The sequence below is a fragment of the Molothrus aeneus genome, chromosome 4, assembly GCF_037042795.1.
Source record: "Molothrus aeneus isolate 106 chromosome 4, BPBGC_Maene_1.0, whole genome shotgun sequence".
In the NCBI taxonomy this organism is placed as follows: Eukaryota; Metazoa; Chordata; class Aves; order Passeriformes; family Icteridae; genus Molothrus; species Molothrus aeneus.
The window spans coordinates 50,307,185-50,331,866 of NC_089649.1; the positions used below are offsets into that span (position 1 = coordinate 50,307,185).

General features: G+C 41.3%; 1 protein-coding gene across 3 annotated transcripts in view; it reads left to right on the forward strand.

Annotated features, from left to right (window-relative positions):
- Positions 1-24,682, forward strand: part of APBB2 (amyloid beta precursor protein binding family B member 2) — a 165,270-nt gene that overhangs the window by 122,853 nt on the left and 17,735 nt on the right. Inside the window, exon 10 of one of the 3 annotated variants that reach the window (XM_066548483.1) lies at positions 439-566. In XM_066548483.1, coding sequence (XP_066404580.1) covers positions 439-566 — 128 coding nt within the window. Of the gene's footprint in view, positions 1-438; positions 567-15,853; positions 16,125-16,309; positions 16,395-24,682 lie in introns of those variants that run through there. The other 2 variants (XM_066548484.1, XM_066548485.1) reach the window with 2 other exon arrangements.

Sequence of the window (24,682 nt, forward strand, 5' to 3'; positions counted from 1 at the left end):
GTTCCCATAATCCATTGGTTAAATTTTATGGAAACAAAACACTTTGAAGGAAGGAACTCTGCCTCATAAGTACAGGTATTGATATAAGCTTTTACTATGAGTACAGGCCATGATTTCCCATATATTTGGAAGAATTTACTGAAAAACAGATGAACACATAGCTTGTTGAATAACTCAGTACTTTGGGTCTGAATGAGTTGTATTTAAAAGACATCAAAGCTTTTTGTGATTGGGATTGTTTAAAAATATAGTAGCAAGATAACAGCTTAGATCTTTTTCACACCAGAAGCATATGAAGTCTTTTTCATTTGCTCTTGGAACAACCCAAAACTTTGAGTAAAGATGAAGCCAGTCTGAACAGCACAGACATAACACCTTGAGCCCAGCCTGTCTGAGGGGGTGATGCACTGTGTAATTGTACTTTGTCTGGAACTGCAGGGCAAAGACATGTACCTCATCCTGGAGAACGACATGCTGAACCTCATTGACCCCATGGACCGCACGGTCCTGCACGCGCAGCCCATCGTGAGCATCCGAGTCTGGGGCGTGGGCCGTGACAACGGCCGGTGAGTGTTGGCTCTGCTTGTCTGCCTTGGTGCTATTTCAGTCTGCTAATGCATACTGCACATTACTCTGTCCCAGGGCCTGAGAAAAGGTGGGTAAATTCTTCTTTTTGTTGCTGGTGTTACTTTTTCAACTCTGCTTTTCATGGTATATTGCTTGTATGCTGTTTTGTTAAGCCTGCCTTTCAGATTAACTCAGCCAGGTGCATAAAAGTGCATGTGTAACATTGTTTTGTTTCAGATCTATGTAGTATTTTTGGTATAAAAGCATGTTTTCAAATATGTCTCATAGTATGTTTCTCCTGCCTATGTGAAAGCATGTCTTTCTGCTGGTCCAAGTAAATGTACTACCAATGCTCTGACTGTTTGTGTGTGCTTATAACTTCTTGAGGTATTTAATATGATGGAGGAAAACACTGGATTGAGGGAAAAGAGTTTAGTCATTACTATTACTTCTAGATCTTGATGTAAGAAAATCCCCAAGGATGTTGCAGAAAACTGAGATTTGTCCCTGAAATATCCTGCCTGTGAGCTGAAGCTGTTCCTTGTGGTAGGAAGCAATCAGGAGTGTGTGCTAAAGGCCTTTCTGCCCTAGGAGCAGTGTTTCCTTAGGTTTTCCTTCTTGGCTGATCTCTTGGTAGCATTCTTGTTTGTCGTGTAATACTGGTGAGGAAACCGGGTTGTGAAAGTGACTTATTTGGAGCAGGACAGTGAGCTGCCTCCCAGTCTGATTGGGCATTTTGATGTAGTGAAAACATTGCCATTCACATTGAGAAAGTCCAGGATCTTAGCACAGTACCCATCCTGACACAAGGATGGTAAGGATTGAGTAACACTAGCAAGCTTCTGCTTTTTGTGTCCACATTTGGTAATGATCAGGTAAGTCCTGTATGACCAATACTGGCTGTGATGGAATAACCACATCAATGGACAAGACAAGGGTTGCTGATGTCATTTATCTAAAAGGTCTTTGACACAGTCTCCTACTACATTCTTCTTTATAAATTGGAGAGACATGGATTTGATGAGTGGACTGCTGGATGGGTGTGAAACTGGTTGGATAGCTGCAGCCAGAGGTTACTGGTCAATGGCTCAGAGTCCCAGTGGACATCAGTGATAAGTGGTGCCCTTCAGGGATCTGCATTGGGGCCAGGGTTACTTAATATCTTCATTAAAGACATAGATGAAGGGATCAAATAGACCCTCAGCAAATTTGCAGATGACACCAAGCTAAGTGGTGCAGTTGACACTTCTGAAGGATGAAATGCCATCCAAAGGGACCTGGACAGGCTTGACAAGTGGGGACATGGGAATCTCATAAGGTTTAACAAGACCAAACACAGAGTGCTGCAACTGGGTCAGGACAACCCCCGGTATAAACACAGGCTGGGGGATGCACAGATCCAGAGCAGCCCTGCCAGGGAGGATTTGGTGATGCTGGTGGGTGAGAGGCTGGACATGACCCAGCCATGGGCACTCCCAGCCCAGAGAGCCAAAGGTGTCCTGGGCTGCATCCAGAGCCCCGTGGGCAGCAGGGGAGGGAGGGAGGGGATTCTGCCCCTCTGCTCTGCTCTGCTCTGGTGAGACCCCACCTGCAGGGCTGCAGCCAGCTCTGGGGTTCCAGCACAGGAAGGACATGGACCTGTTAGAGGAGGGCCACCAAGTTGATTAGAGGGATGGAGCACCTCTCCTATGAGGAAAGGCTGAGACACCTGGGATTGTTCAGCCTGGAAAAGAAAAGGCTTCAAGGTGACCTAATTGTGACCTTTCAGTACCTGAAATGGAGCTTACAGGAAAGATGGAGTGAGACAATTCACAAGAGCATGTAGTGACAGGACAAGGGAAAATGGTTTCAAACTGAAAAAGAGTAGGTTTAGATTGCATTTCAGGAAGAAATTCTTTGCTATGAGGGTGGTGAGGCACTGGAACAGGTTACCCAGAGAAGCTGTGGGTGTCCTGTCCCTGGAAAGGTTCAAGGCCAGGCTGGATGGAGCTCTAAGCCACCTGGTCTAGTGAAGTGTCCCTGCCTAAGGCGGGGGAGTTGGAGCTAGATGATCTTTGAAGTCTCTTCCAACCCAAGCCCTTCTGTGATTGTCAAGATATTTCCAATAGTCAGGGTTTGGAGTTTTTCATCTCTAACTTTTGATAGGAAATGTAATTTCAAACATGAAAAATCTTTCTCAGTAAAAGATTTTCTGAAACTTGTTTTATCTGTCTCAAAGATTCTGATTAACAATGGCTAAATTTCTAAAAGGGAAGGTGATTAATTTTTTAGGTGACTAAAGGCTTCTAATTTTTTTACTCTTATAAATGACTGATAGTCTATTGGGCATGGGTTAACTGGTTTTCACTTCCATTGGTACAGATTTTTGAGAGATCTAAAAGGGGCAAATCCAGTTTGAAATGCTGGGAAGTAAAAAGGTTTTAACTCCTAATGAATAAACCATTGGAGTTCTTTGTTTGCATTAGAAAGGTGGATTGAAGGGTGCATTACACATTTCCCTTCAAGTCAGTTTTAGTAGTACCTTGCTTAGGTCAGAAAATAGAGTGTTTTAAGGGGCACCCAAATGTGATGCAGCTTTACAGAGTAAAAGATGCCAGCTTTGATCTTCATTCATTTTTTTTAAGCATTTACTGTTCTTTTCCCAAATACTTACATTTCTTTGTGAAATAAAATCATTCCATTATGTTCTTTATAAAATGAGATAATGAATCATATTTCTTCAGGCTGGGTACCTGCTTTTCCTAAAGACAGAACTGGTCATGGATGTTTTTAGGAAACATTTAGGAGAAAAGTACCTTTTGCAATCATGTGGCACCAATACATTGTGTGCTTTTGGTGAAATGTGTCTGGGGGTGGGAGGCAATAGCAGACCCTCCTAGATGAACATAAGCCCCATCAATAGGGCAGGGGTTGGGAAAGGTTGTGTGTGCACAGGAGTGTGTCTGCTCTGACCTGCTGTGGTGCCCCACAACATTCACCAAGAACTGTGTGCAAGGCATAGGAAATCTCTGATCCAAATCCTGCCCTTCTTCATGCCATAGCTGGGGGCCAAAGATGAATTCCAGTTCTAAGACTTCTGCAGAAACTTATGTCTCTATTAAGAAGAAATGTTTAGATATGGAATATGTGGGAGGAGTACAGGTCCAATTTTAAAAATACAAATAACAAGAACCCTTCAAACCCAGTTCTTCCTTTTTGTCATAAAAGGTAGCCCCTTGAGAAATCGCAACTGTTTTCCTGAAAGGAAGTTATATGTGATGCTGACAATACAGAGAAACTGGCAGAGGAAATAAACTAATTTTTTCTCATGTTTCTACTGTCAGTAGTGGGAGTAGGCCTTTCTGTGTTCAAAGTGAACATTTCTTGTTTCTAGAGAGCATGACATTTCTTGACCAGCTGCTGTAAGGAACAGCAAGAAACAGTTTATTAAATTTTAATACATATTGTGTTTAGGTATTAAACACAAAGCCAAAGCCAGCTTTAATATTTCATTTGCTGGCACACTAATGTTCTTAGCCACTTTTATTGGAACTTGGGGTGTTTTCATCATAAGAAATTTTATTTCAGAACTTTCCTATTCATAACCATTTGTAAGAATTTTGATAGGTGCTTTTACAGAAATTTTGTGTCCAGAATGACTTTCAGGACTGGAGCCCACTCTTTTGAAATTTAATTTGTTTAATGTTTTATTGACACATTTTAAAAAATAAGAAAAAAAAAAAAAAGCAGTGTAGCTATTACTTGTAAGTAAATTCAGACTGCATGTGATGTTAAATAACAGAAGATCAAAATGACAAACAGAAAGAACAAACTTATGAGTGCATAATCAGATGTACAATATGTTTGGTCTAGAGATGTTCAGTGTAGCATAAAAGATGTAGCATTTGCTGAAGAAGCACTAACACATAAGAAAAAACATTTTGAGGAGGCAAAACAAAAGGAGAACAGAAGCTGAGAAAACCATATTGTTGAGCTGAAAACTGCTCTGCAGCTCTTTTCATGTGTACATTATCCCACAGTCCTTGCATTCATCCTGGTAAAATCACCTGTTGCTACTGAGGTGAGAAATACCAAAGCCCTTCACTGACTGCAAAAGCAGCTTTCCCTGATTGTGGGTTTGCCATCACCAGAAAAAATGCTAGAGATTGCATTGCTGCTTAGGTGGATTAAGTGTTCATGAAGCTGATGAAATCCCAGTTTCTGGTGGGAAATTCTTCCAGAAGTTGTTGCACATGAATTTCCTTAATTAGTTATATCTTCTAGTCCAAGAACCTGTATAATTAAACATATTGGGTTTGTTCTGAAAAGTAGTATTTTAATTTTAAAATACTGTAGAAATGTATATTTCTCTGTATTTTGATCTCTTTGAACCCCCAAATGGTCTGCAGGCCCTCCTTTTAACTCTTTTGCTTGTATTAATTTATTTGTGTAGTTTCTGCTTTGGAAGATGAAGAGATTTTCTAATGACACATGAACAGATGATTTTTCTAAGCTCTGCCATAATGAAAGATTGATGAAACACAGAGATCTGCTGATGAAAGTTTAATCTGAGGATGTGGCTGCTATCTCACCTCAGGCAGAAGTGTTTTCCAGGAGACTGTAATCACTCTCTCCATAGGTTACACTATTATCCTGACCTTTGGAGTTTCTTATTTAACAATCCTGGGGTAGCAAAGGCTTCCTCATTTGGTTAACTTGGGCTGTGTGGTGATTTTGTGTTTCATCCCTTGTTTTCAATTGATCAGTCAGTAAAATATGTTTGATTTTAAAAGGCCTGGAGTGCCTTCATAAAACCATGAACAAAAGCAGATTCCTAAAAATTGGTGGGTATGCATGGATGTGTATGCTGAGCTCCTGTGTTTGATATCTATACATGGGCATTAGAGGAAAATAAATGTCCTGTATACATGCAACCCTTTGGCAGACTTGGTGATACCTTGTGATTTTTAAAAGTCAAAAACCTCTGTCATTTGTACAACCTTCCTCTCCTCCTGTTCTGAAAACAGTATTCATTTAGTATTATTTGTAAATAAGAACAGTCCTTGCAGTTGCATAAATAGTTTGATTTCAAGATCACTAGGGTCATTGTCACATGGAGGTGTCACAGGTGTATCAGTGAATAATTGTCAGTGCTGTGTTTGCTTCCTAACAAGCCATGCATGCCATGTTTTTCTCCTCATCATTAAAAGCGTGTTTACAGCCTCGGGATGCACTGAGGCTGTAAAAGGGCTGCTCTACTCTCTTGTGAGCAGCATGACTGTACATTAATCATTCCTCAGGTTGGGTTTTGTCTCTCCTCCTGGACTGCTGGTGCATGCCCTTTGCTTTCTGAGCAGCTCGCTCACAAGGAAGAGAGAAAAGGCAATGGCTCATCAGTTTTGTAGATGAGATTCTGTTAGCACATTTCCCTGAGTCCTCCTTTATCTTCATTGCTCCTCCACCAGTCTAAAGCCCACCTCAAGTTTTAAAAAATCTAAAGGACTTTAACTGCCTGAAAGATCACAGTTTCTTGTCTCCTGGTGACTTCATACAGCAGCAGCATATCCAGCTGAAATAGTCTGTGGTCAGCTGGCAAGGAGGGCTGCTGGTGAATTCAGGAGACATCTTTGGTGGGTCTGAATATGGAACTGGATGGGGTGGGCACCTGGTGTGTTGGACAGAACACACAATATGTGTCTGTTCATCCACTAGCCTTGTCACCACACAGAGCAGGCTTGTTTTCAGTGTATAGTTTGTGTGTTTTCTGACAGGCAGAGGAGGGAGCCTGGTTGCTTTTGGTTCTTAAGTGATGGGAGAGGCACATTCTCTGGTATTAAAGTTTTCTGACCACAGACACTCTGACTGGATGATGTGAATGTGTTGTGCTCCCTCCTCTGCCCCATTTTATCAGGTGGGGATGTCCATTGCCCTGCTGCTCTGAACTGCTGCTGTTTTTCTGCTGCCTAGACATAGGAATAAAATGAAGCTGAGATTCAGAAAGGGGAGAAAGGCAGACAGGGCCTTGAAGAAAGTAGAAAATGGATGTACACATGATGAGGCTCAAGCTGCCTCAGAAGGGGAGAGCAGGCAACTAAATGAATAGATGCCCCAGGTTAGATGGACATAATCCTCTAAGCTGAAAGAGAAGAGAGCCCTGACAATAATATGAATTATCTGACCTCTGTTATCTCAGGAGCTGTTAGGACAAGAGAAAACTTTTGGGGTGATATAAGAGAAAAATGGGACAAATCTGTGGCAAATGGGAATGATATGATGTAAAGTTATGGCTCAAATTCCTCAGAATATGGGGAATTAAAAATAGTATGCTGCCTTGCTTTTTCCATGGTTAACAAAAATGTCTGGGTTTCAGAGCTGTTTAACACCTGTGCTGTCCACTGACTTCAGTAGGATCTCTGCACATTCAGGGTCTTTGAAAATCAAGTGTCTAAATTCAGATTTAGTGGCTTCTAGATGTATCATTCAGGAAGGTGTTTAAGTTTTTTTGGATTGCCTTCCCTCTGAGGTGATGATTGAATGTGCTCTGAGTCTTTCTTCAGTTCTATGAGAGAAGCTTATCAAACTGCACAAGATAATGAATAATAAACTTTCTTTTCTGCATTAGCGACATGGTTGAGAAAAGCAGAAAATAAATTAAAACTGAAATGGTGTTTGCACCTGCTCTTCTGAAAAGATAACACCTCTCAAAGAATGTGTAATTTCAGCTGAGCTCTTCAATCTCTGAAACACCACTAATCAATATTGCCTATTCCCTTCGGTCCCTGTAACCTTGGAATAAGGACAAAACATACTGTAAGAAATCACATAAATAGGGCATAGGTGAAGGATTACACTGGAGAAAAAGGATTTTACTGGCTTTTCTGACCTCTCTTCTTAGCTCAGTTTTTACAGTTATCTTTTGCTTTTTCTTCTTCCCTAAGCCAGCTGCATTTGAAGATCCTTTTCTGTATGTTTTGGTAGCATTTCCCCTTCTCATTAAGAAATAGTTTAGGTAGTTATTTATGCAAAACTTCTCATTTATATCCATAAGTTCTGGCATCATTGTTTGGAGGTGCAGTGTGTTCTAGGAGGGAGTAATAAAACAATACAGCTGTGAAAGGGAGAATCCAGTCAAGCTTACAGAATTGATCTGTTTTAAAGCAAACATGGTCAAAAAGCTGCATGTGTGCTTGATACTTTGATTCATTAAACTGGTTTATTTTAGCTTTGGGATTTAACATGAAAGACACAGTAGACTGAAGATGCATTGAAATAGGCTGGTATTAACTTGAAATATTATCTAATTTGAAACACCTGTAGTTTTGGACCAGTGGTTTTCTGTTGCTGGTGGCTTCAACTGGGGCAGCATCCTTCTATCCTTTCTGAGTAATCTCACTAATGAGATGAAAAAATATTACATAGAAACACAGAATCAATTAGGTTGGAAAAGATCTCTGAGATGATTAAGTCCAACCTTAGAGTCCAGTCACCACCCTGTCAACTAGATTGTGGCACCAAGTGCCACTTCCTGTCTTGAACAGGGATGGTTACCCCACCACCTCCCTGGGCAGTCCATTCCAATGTCTAGTCACTCTTTCTGGGAACAAATTCCTCCTGATCTCCAACCTGAACCTTTTTAAATAGCACTTGAAATTATTCCACTGTAAAAGTTTCAGTTAAGACAAATTATATATCTAGATGTGGACTAAAAATAAGCACTGTGATATAGTCAGGTTGTCTCAATTAATGAGATGGCATATTGACTGAGTCCCTGGCTTAAAGCCTTTATACAAATTTGTGCTAGAAAATCTCCACACATTCCCTGTTGTTTCAGCTATTGAACTCAAACATTTCAGGATACAGCTAGAGTAATCCATTAATTTAAGCAGCTATCACAGAGGCCCTTGAGAACAGCTGAGCTGCCTGTTAAAGTGTGTGTGGCTCAGGAGAGCTACTGACTGCCATTTTGGGGTAGAAATCTGATGAGTTCTTCTACTATTCTTTTCTCCATATGTTAATTGAGCAGATGCTGTGTCCAGGCTGGATTTCTGTAAGTAACTGCTGCTTCAACTCCATAGCAAAACAGTGATGCAAGTGATGCAAAAAAGCAGCTGCTGTCCAGCTCTGTACCTGTCACCAGGAAACATCCATCTTCCTCCCAGACTCTCTACAGCCCTGCTAGATTTCAACACCCCATTAGAAGCTTTGATCCTGCCTCTCAGCCAAAGCTGGTTTAAACTTACCTTATTTACATTGTGTGGTCATCACTTGGGTGCATACTCCTTCTGTTGATTCCTCTCCAAGGAGGCTGTGCAAACAAAAAATACCAACTTCCTTCCCAAACCAGCTGGAGGCAATTGAAGGTGCCTGCCTTGCATTCACCCCCTTTATCTTCAGCAGTGCTGAAGTTAGTCTTAATTACACATCTCTCAGAGGCTGTATCAACATAGGGACTGTGTATAGAGGGAGCCACCTATGGAATAAGTGGCTGTCAAATAATTAAAAAATGCTTTTCTTAAAAACATAACAAAACAAAAAAGACTCAATAGTAACTTTTTTGTATTCTTTCATTCTCATCTCAAGACCTTTTCTAGTCTAAGGTCTCTGTAGCAGATGAGAGAAAACCAAATTAGTCCACTAGTGATTTCACTTTGTTAGTCTAATGTATATTGAACCTGTTCAGTTAGTACTAAGGTGGACATATAAAAACCTTCTGAGGAGAAAAGCCAAGGAAAGTATAGGCCATTGAAGAGAAGAGCAATGTTTTACGAAAAATTGTGCCAAGAATGCTTACTAACACCTTGCTGGCTAAAAGTTCATAAAGCTGTCTGCAACCTTGGTTGTAGTATATTTGTATGAGCAGTAAAACACTTTTCTGTTGTGTAGTGGTTCACTTGAAAATGTAAACCTTTTGCAAGACATGTAATTACATTGCTTATTGTTTTCTATTGTGAGCAAAACTTTGACTTTATAAAAATTGTTACTGGGCAATTAATTTCAGAAAAAATAATTGAGAGGGAAAAAAATATTTGTGCAGCAGAAAGTGTTTAATTCAATTATCTCACTGTTATGCTAGTTAATAAAATGTGGGAGATTCACAACTTTCTAATGTAGCAAATGAAGAAGCAAAAGTACAGGCAGAAAGAGACCTGTGTAGCTCTTCCTCCTGTCCAAACACCTTATGTCAGTATTGTACTGGTGGGTTAGAGAGAGTTGTATATAAGATGTAGATGTTAGAGATTATATTAGAGAGGTGTATGTAGGATGTTTCTATATACACCTTTACTGTGTAAATTTTTATATCCACCTAGATAAAAACACCTTTGATCTTTGCATGAGTGTTTTCCTGATATCAAGAGGATTTGTGACATGTCTATGTATTTGTAGACCACTGAATGTCTTCTGGCATTTGCTATATGCAATAGCAAAATGAGGTACAGCTTTGACCTGTGTCTCTCTCTATGCACAGTCACAAACTCGACTACCTGTACTTATATAATAATTTGAAATGTGCCTCTAAGAGGATTCTCTTGCTATCAATTTAGCTCTTCAATTATTTAAGTGTCACATCTACCTCTGGATGCTTTTTCATATTTGCTGCTAGATGATTGCAATTCAAATATTTATATGCAGTGCATTTTTATGTAAATCATAGCATATACTGTCTTATCCATTCCATGTATTTAGAAAGCATTTTCATTTCAGGATTTTAATTCTGAGAATAGTATGTTGGCTTCTTTCCTAACACTGGCTCCACCAGGGAAAAGGGCCTTTGTTTTTTCGGGGTATTCAGCACAATTTGGCCTCTGGCATTGGAGGTAGATTGCCTGCTGAAGCCTCTTTGATATGTGCAGATTGATTAGCAGAAATTTAAACACTACTTGGAGCAAATGAAAATAGTTTTATCAACAGGTTATTCAGGTGTCTTAAACATTTAGGGATTTATTTACTGACTGACTTGGTTTTGTATTTAGAAATTGTTACATTAGCATCTGTAATTTTTTTAACAAATTTGTGCCTAGTGACACTGAAAAATTCATGTGCATTATACCTCTTCTGATGACAGTGACCTTCACACAAATGCTGTTTGTCTTTATCCCATAAAAATGCTTTCAATTTCTAATCTGAATTAATGCATTAAACATAGAACTCAAATATCTCTAAAATTTCAATAATTTATTGCTTGAAGTTCTCCTCTCCCCACCTTGATTAATTTCCAAGTTGGCTGGATGTACACTTGTGCCCTGAGTTGGACCAAATTCCCTTATAATTGATGGGAAGTTTTTTATTAGCTTGACCATGAGTTGAGTTAGTCCCTAACTTACAGAGGTGGACCTCCAGGACCTGAATACTGGTCAGCAAAATCAATGCAGTACCTCTGGGGGTGTAAATGTTATTTCTTTTGCAGGACTAAGGTTCTCATACGAGCAAAAAGTAGCAGGGGGAAAAGTAAGGAGCCTACTATGGTTTTTAAAAGAATATGAAAGAGTTAAAGGTCTGCAAGGTGGCTGTCTTCAATATTTGTCATAATATTCTCCTGATCCTATGTTTAACATCAGTGAAGTGAGTTTTTCCACTTCAGACAAGACCCTGTGAAAGTCAGCCTGCCTGTGTTCTGGGATAGCTCATGCTGGCACAGCAGTGTCTGTAATGATGCTGGATTTGCCAGCAAGATGCAGAAAGAGGCACTGTAGATTACCTACAGAATTATTTTTTAGTAGCTCAGATTGGAAGGGCCCAGCTGGCTCCTTATGGCAGACAGTCTCAGAGCAGTGGAGGTCCTTCCTTTGGAAAGCTACCACAGGTGTAGTTCAATTTGCTAAGGGTAAATTGAACTTCATTTGCTTGGCAGTTGTGTTTCATCAGTCCTTCATCGATTAAGAAGTTTATTTTCTGCCTCTTCCTTTTTTGCAGTGTCTGAAGAACCTAAAGAAACTTCATATATGTATCTCCAACAATGTAGATATGTGTTTAAGATTGATAGTACCCACACCCACAAGAAAATAAATTACTAAGATTCATTTTTTTTTCTATTTGGAGGACACTTGTGTGTATTTATTTAGGGAAATAGCTTTTCATCTCTGCTTTTACTCAACCATCATCAGGAACATAATGAGATGGATTAGACAAGCAAACTGAGCAATTGTTCTTGCTCTCTGTTCATTTATGGAGTACATACATAGCTCCAAGGGGCCTTAATGGAAAAAAGACAAACAAAGCTCTTCTGGAGTATTGCCAACCCAGGCTTTTACAAATGTTATATTCATTTTGTCACTTTGGAATGTTTAGGATTCAAGGTAGTATTTCAAATTTTCTTCATCCATCCATGGATTTTGGAAACTCATTTTGTGATGTGTATGGAGGTTCTCGTATACTTGCCTGAATCCAAGATTTAAACCTTCTGAAATGTTTCCTCACTTGTCTCTCACTTTCTCTCCTCTTTTCAAAAATAATAGGAAATTTCAGATAAATTAGAAGATTGGCACTGCTGTTAGTCTGTGATAATTTTTGATGAAAGTATATGATCATGATGAGGGGATGTTTTAAGTTTCTAGGTTGTTAAAGACTAAAGAATACTGTAGTGCTCTGAGGTTTGCAAAAGGGACAGGATTTTTTGTTTCCTGGAAGTGTCAGAATGTTTTGTGTCAGGGATAGGAAGGATGCTTCAGAATAGCAAAGGCAGGGCTAGTTTGGGAAGCATTTGTTTCTCTTCCTGTGAGTCAGAAGTGGAGCTTTTGAGTGCTGCAGTAGCACGAACTGGGATGCAAACCTGCTCTGGCTTTTACCTCAAGTGTAGGGACTGCAAGGGTACAGCTGTGAGCCAGCAGTGTGAGTGCAGCTGCTAGGACTAACTAAAATACACTCTTGGCCTCACAATATGAATATATTGCTATAATATAATTTTCCTTTTGCTCAAACTGAAGCAAACTGCAACCTGAATCCAAGTTGGATATTCATAAACTAATTTTCTTTTTTCCTCAAAACTTTGTGTATGGGAAACCCTTGGATCCAGTCCTTGCCACATGCTCAGGATAAGTATGAGGATCTCAGATAGATGCTGATTGTTTTTGTATCTTCAGCTCATCTATAGCTCTGCTGGTCTTACATGGGCTGTGTGTGCTGGGATACTTGGTATTTCACTGTGAGATACAGCTTCTGGCCATGCAATGGGAATATTTGATCAGTTTAGGGAGAACGTGATCCCACCCCTGTGGGGATAAGCTAATTTCATTCACTCAGGTGTCCTGCTGCTCACTGGCAGTTTAACCAGAGAATTGGGCACCTCATTGCTACCAAGTGCATGGAGATCTGCCCAGATTCTTTACAGTGTTACCCATTCCCTCATGATGAGCTTGGCTGAACCTCATCCCCGGTGAGGAGCACAGCAGCCTGGGAAGCAGCCCCCAGCTGGGGACCCGAGAGAGGGCACCACAGGATAGCTGGGAGAGCCTAGAACCACACAGGTGTCATTTATATACCAGGCATGCCCCAAAACACCCCCTCTACCTTGATTTGGCACTTTTGGCAGTGCAGGAGTTGAATTTGTCAGCTCTTCATGAGCTGAGAGCTCTCCTGGGCTGTTTTCAGCTTGCCAGGGCTGGCTGCTGGTGATGTTTTTGTCAGTGTAAATTTGACCCATTACTTGCTGTAAGCTTATTTGTTCTGCAGCCTGCTTTGTACTGTAAATTGCAGTACAAAGATCCTTCCTGCCAAGGGTTTTGGCTGTAAATTCACAGTGCCTGGCTGGCAGTGGGAAATGGGACTCAGTGTAGTGTTTGTCCTGGAAAATGTTTTGTGTTTTTGGTAGCAGTTGTTGCTAGGGAGAGCTTGTCAGCCAAACTTGGCATCCAGTGGGGAGTTCTGTGACTTCCAGGACTGGTCTCAAAGCTTATTGATAGTTATTCTTTACAATACAGTTCATGAAAGAAGACTTCTGTGTGAGCTTTACCTTTCATTTTCAGAATAAAACTTGTGCAAGTAAACTGGGAGAAAACAAAAGCCAGATGCCACCACCATTACCCTGAAGCCTATAACTAAAATTTTTAATTCATGTTTGGATTCATGATTTTGGGTGTGATTGAGAATTGATAAAGCTAAGTTTTGCCACAGCAACACAGTTATAGTTATTAAGCAAATTGTTTATGCACAAATGGGAAGAGATTTGGCTCAGATTGTTTTTCATTTTCAGAAACTGCCTGCTGGCCAAGCCCTGGGAGATTTTCTGTATCTGGTGGCAGAGGTAAATCTGTTGCCCTTTTCATACATATCAACTAGAAGTAACAAACTTGGAGGAACAGAGGGTGTGGGGCAAGGGAACATGAAATGCTGCAGCCGGGGCAAGGGAACATGAAATGCTGCAACCAGGGCAAGTTATTCCTTGAAACACATTTATATCTAGCCATATCATTACTGACAGGTGCACAGGCAGAAAGTGTGGCATCTAACAAAATATCAAAACCTACACAGGATTAGAATTTAACCCCAGTTCACTTTTTGAAAAGCCAACTAATAACTTGAAAACTGAGATTTAGTTTTAATTATACTTTTTTTACAGGTTTATAAAGTTTTGCTGAATCTCTTTTTCTCTCTTCATACTGAAGAATGATCAGAGAAGAGCAGTTGTCTCCCACAAACTGTTCCAGCATATTAAAATGGCAAAATCTGGCTTCTCTCCTTAGAAGCCTTTTAAGTAGCAGTCTGACATTGTTTTCATGAGTGCTGTTGTTTGGCCAGCTGCAAGGCTACCATACCCTCTTGTATTCTCCTTACCAAGACTGAAAGAGGACAGCAGCAATGAAGAGGGTTGTTGTAATAGTTAATAGTTATAAAATCAATTCGGTCCTCATTTTCAAATGTAAAGAAATTACACTGAATGCATATTGGAACCTGGATTATAAATGTAATATGTTTATATTTTAGCCCATTAGCCAGTTTCAGGTGCCACTTCGTTTGTCCATAAAATGCCCCTTTCTTTCCCCACATGTGAATTCCACACTTGTGTCAAGACTTTTGAGAAGTTCCTTGGTCAGTGCAAAAATCATTCCATGGCTTTGATTTCTTCTTAGCACTGGGCATTCAGCACATCCAGGGATGAGCTGGAACTGTTTTATCTTAGGCAGCATCAACAGATTTGTTTATTAAATTCCCTCCTGTTACTCCCTGGAAATCAGTGGAAAGCTTTTGGGAAGGCACAGGTTGTTGCTTGAGTATAACTGGTCCTGCCAAACCTTGTTGGTGATAAGCTGGAGGAAAGGAAGGAAGGAATCCATCCCACTAGACTCTGAGGGTGTATTTAGGTGGTGAAAAAAACATCCTGCTCCTTATGCATCTGTGTGGCTGAAAGAAGTGACTGCCAGCAAAGTGTCCTTAACTGCTTTTCACCCTCTCAGCTCTGCTGGTGGAAATACCCATGGCCGTGTTCCTTACTTTACTTTCACTCAGATTGGGCTCAGATAATTTAAAGAGAGTTGTTGGAGGGCATTTGCATGTTGGCTCCTTTTCTTGGGAGACCACAGGTGTGACCCCACAGACAGCTCTGCTGGCACATTTGAGGGAGGAGTTCCCTCGGATGGAGAAGAGTGACTTGCAGGGTGGTGACCCATGTCCTTGCAAACTTGGGGTTGTTCCTTGGTCAGAATTTGCCTTCCCCCAGTCTTCCCCCTGCAATGAGAAGTGATGTGCAATGCTGCAGGTAGCTGTGAAAGCTGAATAACCTGGAATGGGGTTTAAGCTCTGATACATTTTAAATGCAGTCCCTGCCAGAAGCAGCTCTTTGTTGCTGATTGAGCACATTTAATGGGGAGTTTTGATAAAAACTAGTGCTTCAGGAACGTTTAGTGCAAGCAACACCTCTAAATTGGATTTACTATTACTGCATGTGCCAGTTCTGGGAAATCAAATTATTTGATGTGTTTGTTTTTACAGCTCAAGGAAAAATCTCATTTCCAGCATAAGCAGATGTAATTTCATTGAAGTAAATGTAGTTGTTACTTGTGTCTGAATTTTTTGATTTAGCTGTAAATCTTTGTTGCCTTTTTAAGGAGACTTTCTTTCTCTGTTGCATGCCATACAGAGCTACGTTGTGAATGCTTTGCAGAGGTTTTGCAAGATTGAGAGGGGCAGACTCCCTGTGCACTTCAGCTTTCCCCGAAAGATTACTTGTGTCACAAAAGATTAATCTTTGGAGTTTACTGGCCAGAAACACAATGCGTAGCAGGAGGAGAGAGCCCTGCTGCGGGTCAGGGAGCGGCAGAGGGGATGGCAGGGGAGGAACAGACACACCCCTGGTGGAGCCGGGTTCCAGGGAGAAGCACCCGCTCCCTGGCAGCTGGAGCCGGCACACGGAGCGGGCGCAGCCCGGGCGAGTGGGAGCTGCCATGGTGTGCCTCAGTGCACGGCAAAATGAACGAGCTGCTGTTCTCGGGGTGTTCGGCCCCCGTCGCTGAAGTACAAACACGCGGCTGCATCAAGTGCGCTGCACCGTCGGATGCCTAAATACAACTACCGGAGATGGGGATTATTGACTTGGGGGTTCTGTATGACGTGCTTGGCATTTAATTCCTCTTAGCTGCAACGAAAAGGTAAGAAACTTAAAAAGTGACAAGGAAAAAAGCTCAGCCCTTCCCCCTTCCGCCCCCCCAGACAACAGTTTTGCATTAGTGTAGCCTTTGTCTTGAGCTGTATTTTCAAAGCTCTGATCTATTAGTCTAAAGCTACTGTGTGGATGCCTGCAAGGCAAATTACAGCTCCTAGTGTGACAAAGGCAAGTCAGATTTCTTTTCTCCTGAGCTGACACTTTACCAAGCTTCAGGAGAGCACTGTAGCAGAAATGCTGGACTGTGTGCTGAGCGGTAAGTGTTGGATGCTGTTCTCCCTCTCCTTTATCCCTTCAGATGTTCCTCATTTGAGCAGTAAGCTAACTATGGATCTTGATGATTAATAGGTTTGGGGGACTGTGTTCAGCCCAGAATTACATGTTCCTAAACTGACTGTGCTTACTGACTGCATACTGACCAGCCTGATTCTGTAGAGGCTGATAATTTGTTTTTCCTGTTAATGGATGAAAAGATGCTGTAGTTAAGAACAGCAGAGATCTCGTTTGCTAAAGCGAAGAAAGCTCTGCATGTTTTCGCTCCCAACATACACCACCTGTATAATTATTTATGGCTAATGCCCAGCTAACTTCATGCTAGACAGTCTGGGCTTTCTTTTCTCAGCCCATAATTGACAATGAAGATTGAACAATCTGTGTAAATCTTCAAAAGGCATGAACATCTTTAATGGCAAAAGTATTCCACTCTATGTGGGTATACATGCATGTCAAATATATTTAGCTGAAGTGAAATGGTTAGCAGCTCTTTTGACAGAAGAGGAAACTTCATGATTAAATGTAATCTATTGCCTTGAGGTCTCTGTGCTTGCTTAATCCTATGTGAATTTATAAAGAAATTGCAGCAGGAGAAATTTCATTGATTTGTTAATTGATATATAGCTTTGACTCCTTATTATGCTGGATGCATGGGGAAGGAAGAGAGACAAGCACATTTATCTTTTTCTTTAAACTCAGCAGCTTCACTCTTCAATTAGGTTTCTTGCATGTTATGGAGCCTCATTGCTCTCCCTGTTCTGTGCAGTAATTTTTGCTTTCTTAAAGGATAGCTGAGTCTATGAGGGGACTACATGATCTGTTTCATCTTTTAAAACTATGGCTTTAATTACGTCCTTGTAGCTGTTGCTTTGTGGTTAATGTAATTATAACAACTTGTGAGTGAGGAAAAGAACATTATTTAGCCCTGGAGCATTTCTCAGTAAAAAGTGACCTATTTGTTTTCATAAGAATTTAAAAGAGAGAAAGGGAAAGATAGTGGGGTTTTCTTATGTAATACTAGTTATATTTTTTTAAGGGGTTTTTTGGGGTTTTTTTTTTTGGTTGGTTGGTTTTCTTTAGTTTTAATTTTTCTTTTTTTAAGTACTGGTTAGTTTTCCCTTTTACAACAAGTGGGTGTATATACATAAACCCTTTCTATGAAAAAATTTTAAACATAGGTCAGTTGTAGATGGAGAACAAACCATTTGAATTCGTATTTTAGATAATCAAGGTGTGTATTGAAGGTCTGTGGTATTTCTTGTATTGTTGCAGTCTGTTGGGAATTCAGCAAGGCTTTCTGATTCATCATTCACAGTTTCCTGTATTTCATGACATGAAGTAAAACTGTTACAGTGGACAAAGTTCTGTAGAGTTGATATTAGAGTGCTAGTATTGATTCAACTGCACTGTCAAGCTTAAATTTGCTGTGATAGCCTTATTCTCTTGATCAAGTTAATATAGGTCAGCTCTGAAATTTAAAAGTTATAAAAATCAGGGATATCAAGTCAGTAAAAAGTGTTCTGTTTCATTTCCACCTATTAGAAAATAACTGGCATGTCCCAGAACTTTTATCGGTGTCTGCCAAATGAAACAACATAACCTTTTTCCTTTTTTTTTGGTGTTGATGTGGTATTAAAACCTTCTTTATATGTTTTAAGAATTTTCCTAAATTTGAAATACTTTTATGGCTTAGCGAGTTAACCCCACTCACTAACTTCGAAAGCTGATCCTCTCTAATATCATCCTAATCATTAAGAAGCCATGAACCAGCATTAGCCTTTTAAGCTAAAGAAAGAGAGGGCCCCCTCCTTAATGATATGCCTCAACTAAACCCCAACCCCTGATTTTTTATCATGCTTACTTCATGACTCATTTTCTCTCTAATCATGCAACCCAAACTCCTGTCATTCATATCAATAAATCCCCCCTCTAACAAACCACCCATCACTTCAACCACTACCCCCTGAACCTGACCATGAACTTAATTGTTTAATAACTTGAACCAGAAATTCTTATATCACAGATCACAGAATCTGTTAGGTTGGAAAAGATTTCTGAGATCATTGAGTCCAAGCTGTGACCCAACACCACCTTGTCAACCAGACCATGGCACTGAGTGCTACATCCAGGCCTTCCTTAAACACCTCCAGGGACAGTGACTCCACCTCCTCCCTGGGCTGCCCATTCCAATGCCCAATCACCCCTTCTGGGAAGAACTTCTTCCTAAATGTCTGACCTAAACCTCCCCTGGTGCAGCTTAAGACAGTGTCCTCTTGTCCTACTGCTGGTGGCCTGGGAATATCCAACCATCCTGGGAATATCCATCCATCTTAAATGGTGCTCTAGTGATCTGGGAGAAAGGTGGCCTGCTGTTTGACATTCTTCTTGTGCTTCCAGAAATGTGTTTGTTTTCCCTAACAAGCCAACATGTCCTCATGAGAGGGAAATGATCTGCAGTGTATTATGGAAGATGTCTCTGGTTTACATCAGGAGAGGAGGCACCTGGGTTGGCCACATGCTTCAGGGTGCTCTAAGTGCACCCACTCTTTAATCTCAGGTTTTCAGTCACTGAGTGTGTGCAGATGAGAGAAACCCTGAAGGAATGGCAAAATGACGTGAGGTTGCTTATTCATGGAGAGGACTTAAGAATAACAAGGAACCAAGCCTGGCTGTCAGATACCAAACTATGAAACTTTCATAGTTCATAGCTAGATGTCACATTGATACCTGACAAAATAACAAAAGCCCCGGTAAGTGGAGCTTACTGATTCAGAAAGTTTGTACTGAAAAACAAACTCTTCTGGTTTTAAGAGTAAAATTAATCTTTAGAAAAAGTGGATTTGTCAGGGTGCCTATTTTTTTTTATTTTAAAAATAGAATCTGATTAGGTTATAGTAGGCTTCATAATATATAATTAGCAACAGAATGCCAGATCAAGCCATCAATTTTTAAGCAGAGCTCTTCTTTGCTACCAGTGGAGAATTGCTTAAAAATTGATGGCACAATCTGGCCCACAATAACAGGGGATTCATGCAGAAAGCATTAGTTGTAATTCTACTCAGTCTCCATCCTAGTGATGGCAGGGACCCAGAAACTCAAGACCAGTCTGCTGGAATAGTCTGCAATTTCCATACTTGTTGGGAGACAAAAGGCTTAAGGACTACTTAAAAAAAAAGACAACCAAAACCAAATAACAAACAAACTAAAACAAAAAGCAAAAACCCATACACAAACAAACAAAACAAAATAAACAAAAAACTGTACCAAAGTCTTAGAAAAATCATAAACCACGGCTATTTTCCTTTCATTAAAAGAAACTATTTTTCTCATCGCATACAAAAGTGAAAGACATAATCATTCTCTAAGCACCAGGAGGCTTTCAAATGCACAGAAATTAATGTTGTTTCCTTTATTTTTTCATGTTGTGTTGTTGAGGTGTGACTACATTTTACGTAGGGATTTTGTTGCATTAAGTGCTCCTAGACTTTGTAATTACAAATTAGAGAACCAGAATAGGACCTCTTCTGTGCCTCAGAGGATGTGCTCAGGCAAATACTTGTAACTGTAAATAAAGATGAAAGGCTCATGCAATGGACTGTAATTTTTAATCAAGTTAAATATGTTTTCCTCCATTAAAACTGTATGGTAATTGACAGCAAAGGCATTTCAACTGGTTGTTATCTGTTAGGAAGAGAGATGGTCAGGGCTGCTGCTGGTCTGTGTAGTCCCATATGAAAATGTTGAAGGACCATGGAAGTTGCAGGGCAGGCTTTTGTAGCTCTTTATGGTATAGTTAAGACATGGCAGTGGCAGCCCTTTTTTTTTTTTTCCTTATCTGCTTAAAAAAGACAGCTGAGGAAGTTGCAGTATGCCAGACTCCAGGGGAAGCTACAGGAATGAAGAGGTGTGGAGTGTTAACCTGTCTTCACAAGTTAGCTGAATGCATCAGTCACAAATGCTTGGGCTGCAGACCTCTGCCAGGTACAGGGGATTAAACTCCTAACGTTTTCCAGACTTATGTGCAGTGCAGTGCCACACTAAAACATCATCCAAGCATGAGAACATCACCTTGATCCTTAAATACCTTTTTGGAGGTGACAAAACCAAAACCTCTCAGGTGTTTTGGTGTGATTTGCTCTCCATCCCATTGTGGTCTTACAGTGGCCCTTGTTGAAGCAGAAGACACAACAGTAGCAGCTGTGGAGTATTTGGAGGCCAGGACAGCTCCTGCTGTCCCTGCTACAGGGTTGGGTGTGTGGGGCACCTGAGCTGCTGAGGCTCTTGGGCATGTGGTTTCATCCCTGCCAGCTTCCTTCTTCCCTGCTGAGACAGTCCCATAGGTTGGTCATCTGCATAACACAGCATCACCATGTCCATCAGCACAGACATCTCAGATCTGTGCTTGCAGGTGCTTCTGTTACAGATCCAGGGGAAAATGTTGCCTTGGAACAGACTGCAACAGGTCAGCCAGACCAGCCTCCTGCCCACACCTGGGCAGGGTTCAGGATTACCTCAGAGCCCCTTCAGGTTGATATTTATAAGGCTCCAAGGGCAGAGTGCACAGCCTCTTAGAGGCCTCATAGAATATATATCTCTGGGTTTACCCACTCACTTGGCAAAGAGACTTGAGTTTGCTCTATTCTTTAAACCCTCCCATGAGCAAGTGGGACACATTAATTAGATCCTGTCCCATTTCCTTGTCCCCAGGCTAAACAAGCCCACCTCATCTCCAAGCTAAACAAGCATGGCTCCTACAGCCTTGGTTGCCCACAGCTGGGCTCACTCCAGTTTGTCACTCTCCATGGATTGGTGAGCCCAAACTTGCAGGCAGAAGTGCAGATGAGCACCTCATGAGCACCATGTCAAAGGGTGTTCATTCACCTCTCAGTGAAATCTCCATCACTCTTCTGCTTGTGGGGTGGGCATTGCACATCACTGTCAGGCCCCAGGATTTGCATCACTCACTGATGTACAAATCCTAGCACTGAAACAAGGAATGGTCTTGTACTCAAGCAGTGCCCCATCAGTTACAGCACTCTACAAGTCTGCTGCCTCCACTGCATCCCTGGGCATGGGGACTCTGGAGAAAAGCAGGGATCAGGGTGGCAGGTGCCCTTCCTGCAATGCTCTGTCCCTAAAGGCACTAATCAGAAAACAACCTGGAATAATGAGCCTGGCAGAAGTGATGGGGAGGAAGAGACTGTTAGCACCTTCCCTGGAAGGCAGTGTCCTCTCAGGGGTTGCTCCTTTCTCACACTTCTGCAGGATGGAAGGTCATGGGCTGTTTTTCTTGGTCTTGGCCTTTTCCCCTCAGAAATGAATCTCAAATCCTGTGTAGCAGCCCTGACACAATTTTTGGGGATTGTCTTCCCAGGTTATTGGCAGGCTCTGGCTTGACCTGTTTTACCTCAGTCAGCTTGGAAAGGGATATATAGGGCACCAAACAGAAGCACTTGTGCAGCTGCTCTTGCAGCATTTCTGGCACTTGGACCAATCAACAAAATCTGCCCCTTGAACTGAAACTTTCTGTATCTACTTTTTAGCCTTTGGGTGGTTTTTTAAAAAATTGTTTATTTAAGTTTAAAGGTAAATTATTCAACCATATTTGAGCTACTAGGATGTAAAGAGAATACAGGCAAATAGTCTTTTGTATGAAAATGATTAATGAATTACAAGGCACTCTACGAGAAGTTGTTGGCTTAATTGTAAAGCTGTAATTAACTGGTTAGAAGCAGGAGGTAGCCTCCCCTGATTCATATGCATGCCATGGCAGCCAGATCCCCACTCATTTCTCCATGCCTGAGGAAGTCCAGCAGCTCAGCTGCTTGTTTTTCTCTCACCTTCCTGAATTTCCTTCAGTGCTCTTTTCTCTGGGCTGGCAGCTGCAGTGGTGATTGTTCTGTCCAGTTGTATCTTGCATAACAATTGGGGAATTAACAGATCTCCCTTTCAGAGTTTGCTCCAGCAGGTCATGTTTTGTCTCTAAGGCATTCCTTTTCCTGTCCTCCCCTCAGTATGTTGTGTCTAAGTTACAGCACAGTTCCTCCAGTATAATGCTTTTTCTGAGAGATGGAATTCTCTGTTTGTCTACTTCATATAAAGGCAGTGATTAATGGACAAAGAAAATCATAAATGTTTACTTCTCATACTACCTAGAAACACTGTTTTCTCAGAAAGTGAATGTGATATACTACTTTTTTGATTCTGATTTTCATATTGACACTGGCATATGGTATTAATGGTGTTTAGATTTGAAAGACTTCCAATATTTGCAATGTTGAGATTTTAACCCTTTGTTTTAGAAAATGTTAGCAATAGTTGAAGTGCTTGCTGATTCTGCAAAGCCCAGCAGAAAGCCCATGGAGCTGAAGCAAAGGAGTGAGTGGGGTTTTGGCTGGGGAGATCCACACTGGTCACCCCTGGATATTGAAAAGGGGAAACTCCCAGGTCAGTGTGTGACAGGAGTGGAGCAGGGCACCATGTGTTTCTTCTTTACAATAAAGCTAAGTTTCATGCTTCTGTTGTAAAAGTTCTGGGAAAGTCCATTACATTTGTAAATACAGATATTTTTTCCAACTTGGCTGCTTTCATAGAACCGTAGAACAACCCAGATTGGAAGGAATGTGAAAAGACCATCTGATCCAGCCATTTATGGGAAGGGGAGCCTAAATTAAATAGTCTAGCACCCTGTCAAGTGAAACCTCCTGTGATGGAGCTCTGACATGTCCATGGAGAGGTGGTTGCAGTGAATTCCTGTTGGTCACAAGGAGCCACATGGAGATTATTGCAAGGGACAGTGGCTACAAAGTGCAACAGGAGAGGTTTCATCTCAACATGAGAAAAAAATTAAATCTCTAGTTGCATGCATACACATCCATTTTGGACAGATGAATTAGGGAACCATATGCACGTTTAGCTAAAACCTGCCTTAGAAAACTTCTGTTTATTCCAGATCTATTCACTAAGCCATTTCTAAGCAACAGATCAATTGCTGCAAGCTTGTTGACATGAGATGCCTAATGGGAATTGGATCCCTTCCCTTCAGTGTGATCTGACTTTAATCCTAGCCTTATTACTTGCTACATGATGATTTTTCTACTCCATTTCTTTTTTTTTTTTTTCTTTTTTTTTCCCCAGGAGTCAGTTACAAGCTGGAATGATGTAGGGTCCCACATTTTTGCACACAGTGTATGAACCATGCTGTGATGCTCACTAGAGATAAGCCCTTCTTAGAAAAGGGAAGTTGTGAGGTGCATGCAGGAGGCAGGAGTGGGAGAGCAGGACTAAGTAGCTCTCCTGAGAATGGCCATTTTCCCTGTAGAGACACTGTGCCTTGCATAGGGTGATGACTAGTGTTTAGGGAGAGGTGCACAGAATCAGGCAGCAGCCCACGTCCTCGCCCAGCCAGCCCTTTGTGGTAATATCCCAGGGAGTGTTGCAGACATCTTTCATGAAAAATCCTTTCTTAGGATTTTTCCTTGTGAGAAGCTGCAGTTTCAGCAACCAAAAGTAAACAATGGTTATCTGCTGCTGTGGAATGCAACAGGTAGAGCCATGATTGGTCTCCTGTGGGTGTTTGGATTTCCTGACCACTCATGGCAGAGCTGGCTCTTGCTCTCTGTCTGAGACACAGATCTTTGTTATTCATTCTTTTCTATTCTTAGCTTAGCTAGCTTCTGAAGAAACCTTTTCCTTTCTATTTTTTTTTAGTATAGTCTTAATGTAACATATATCATAAAATAATAAATCAAGCCTTCTGATCATGGAGTCAACATTCTCGTCTCTTCTTCACCCTGAAAACCCTTGTGACCATGGTCACAAGGGAGCTGTGCCTTCCTCCCAGGACAAGCTCCAGAAGCACAACCCGTGTCCCTGGCAGGGTTTCCTGGTGGCTGCCATGACCTGGAGGGCTGCAGGCTGTGGGAGGTGCCAGCACCTGCACGGAGCCTCCTCAGGCCTTCAGGAGGCAGGCAGAGCAGCTCTGGGGGCAGGGAGAGGGCAGCCACCAGCCAGGGAAGCTTTTGCCTCTCCTGTCTGCCTTCTCAAAGGGATGTTGGTTAAGTCACACCAAAGTTAGTGATTGCTGAAGTGTTTTAGAAAGGAAGGTGTGTGGTGTTTTTATACATCCTGGCTTCAGTTCAGTGCTTGTGGAAGGCTGTTCCCCAAGCTGTCACTTCTTCAGGGTGCAACTTTCAGAGTACCCCAGGTGACCTTGGGGCATGAGCATTTGGAAGAGACATTTAAAAAACTGATGACAATCTTTCTTCTCTT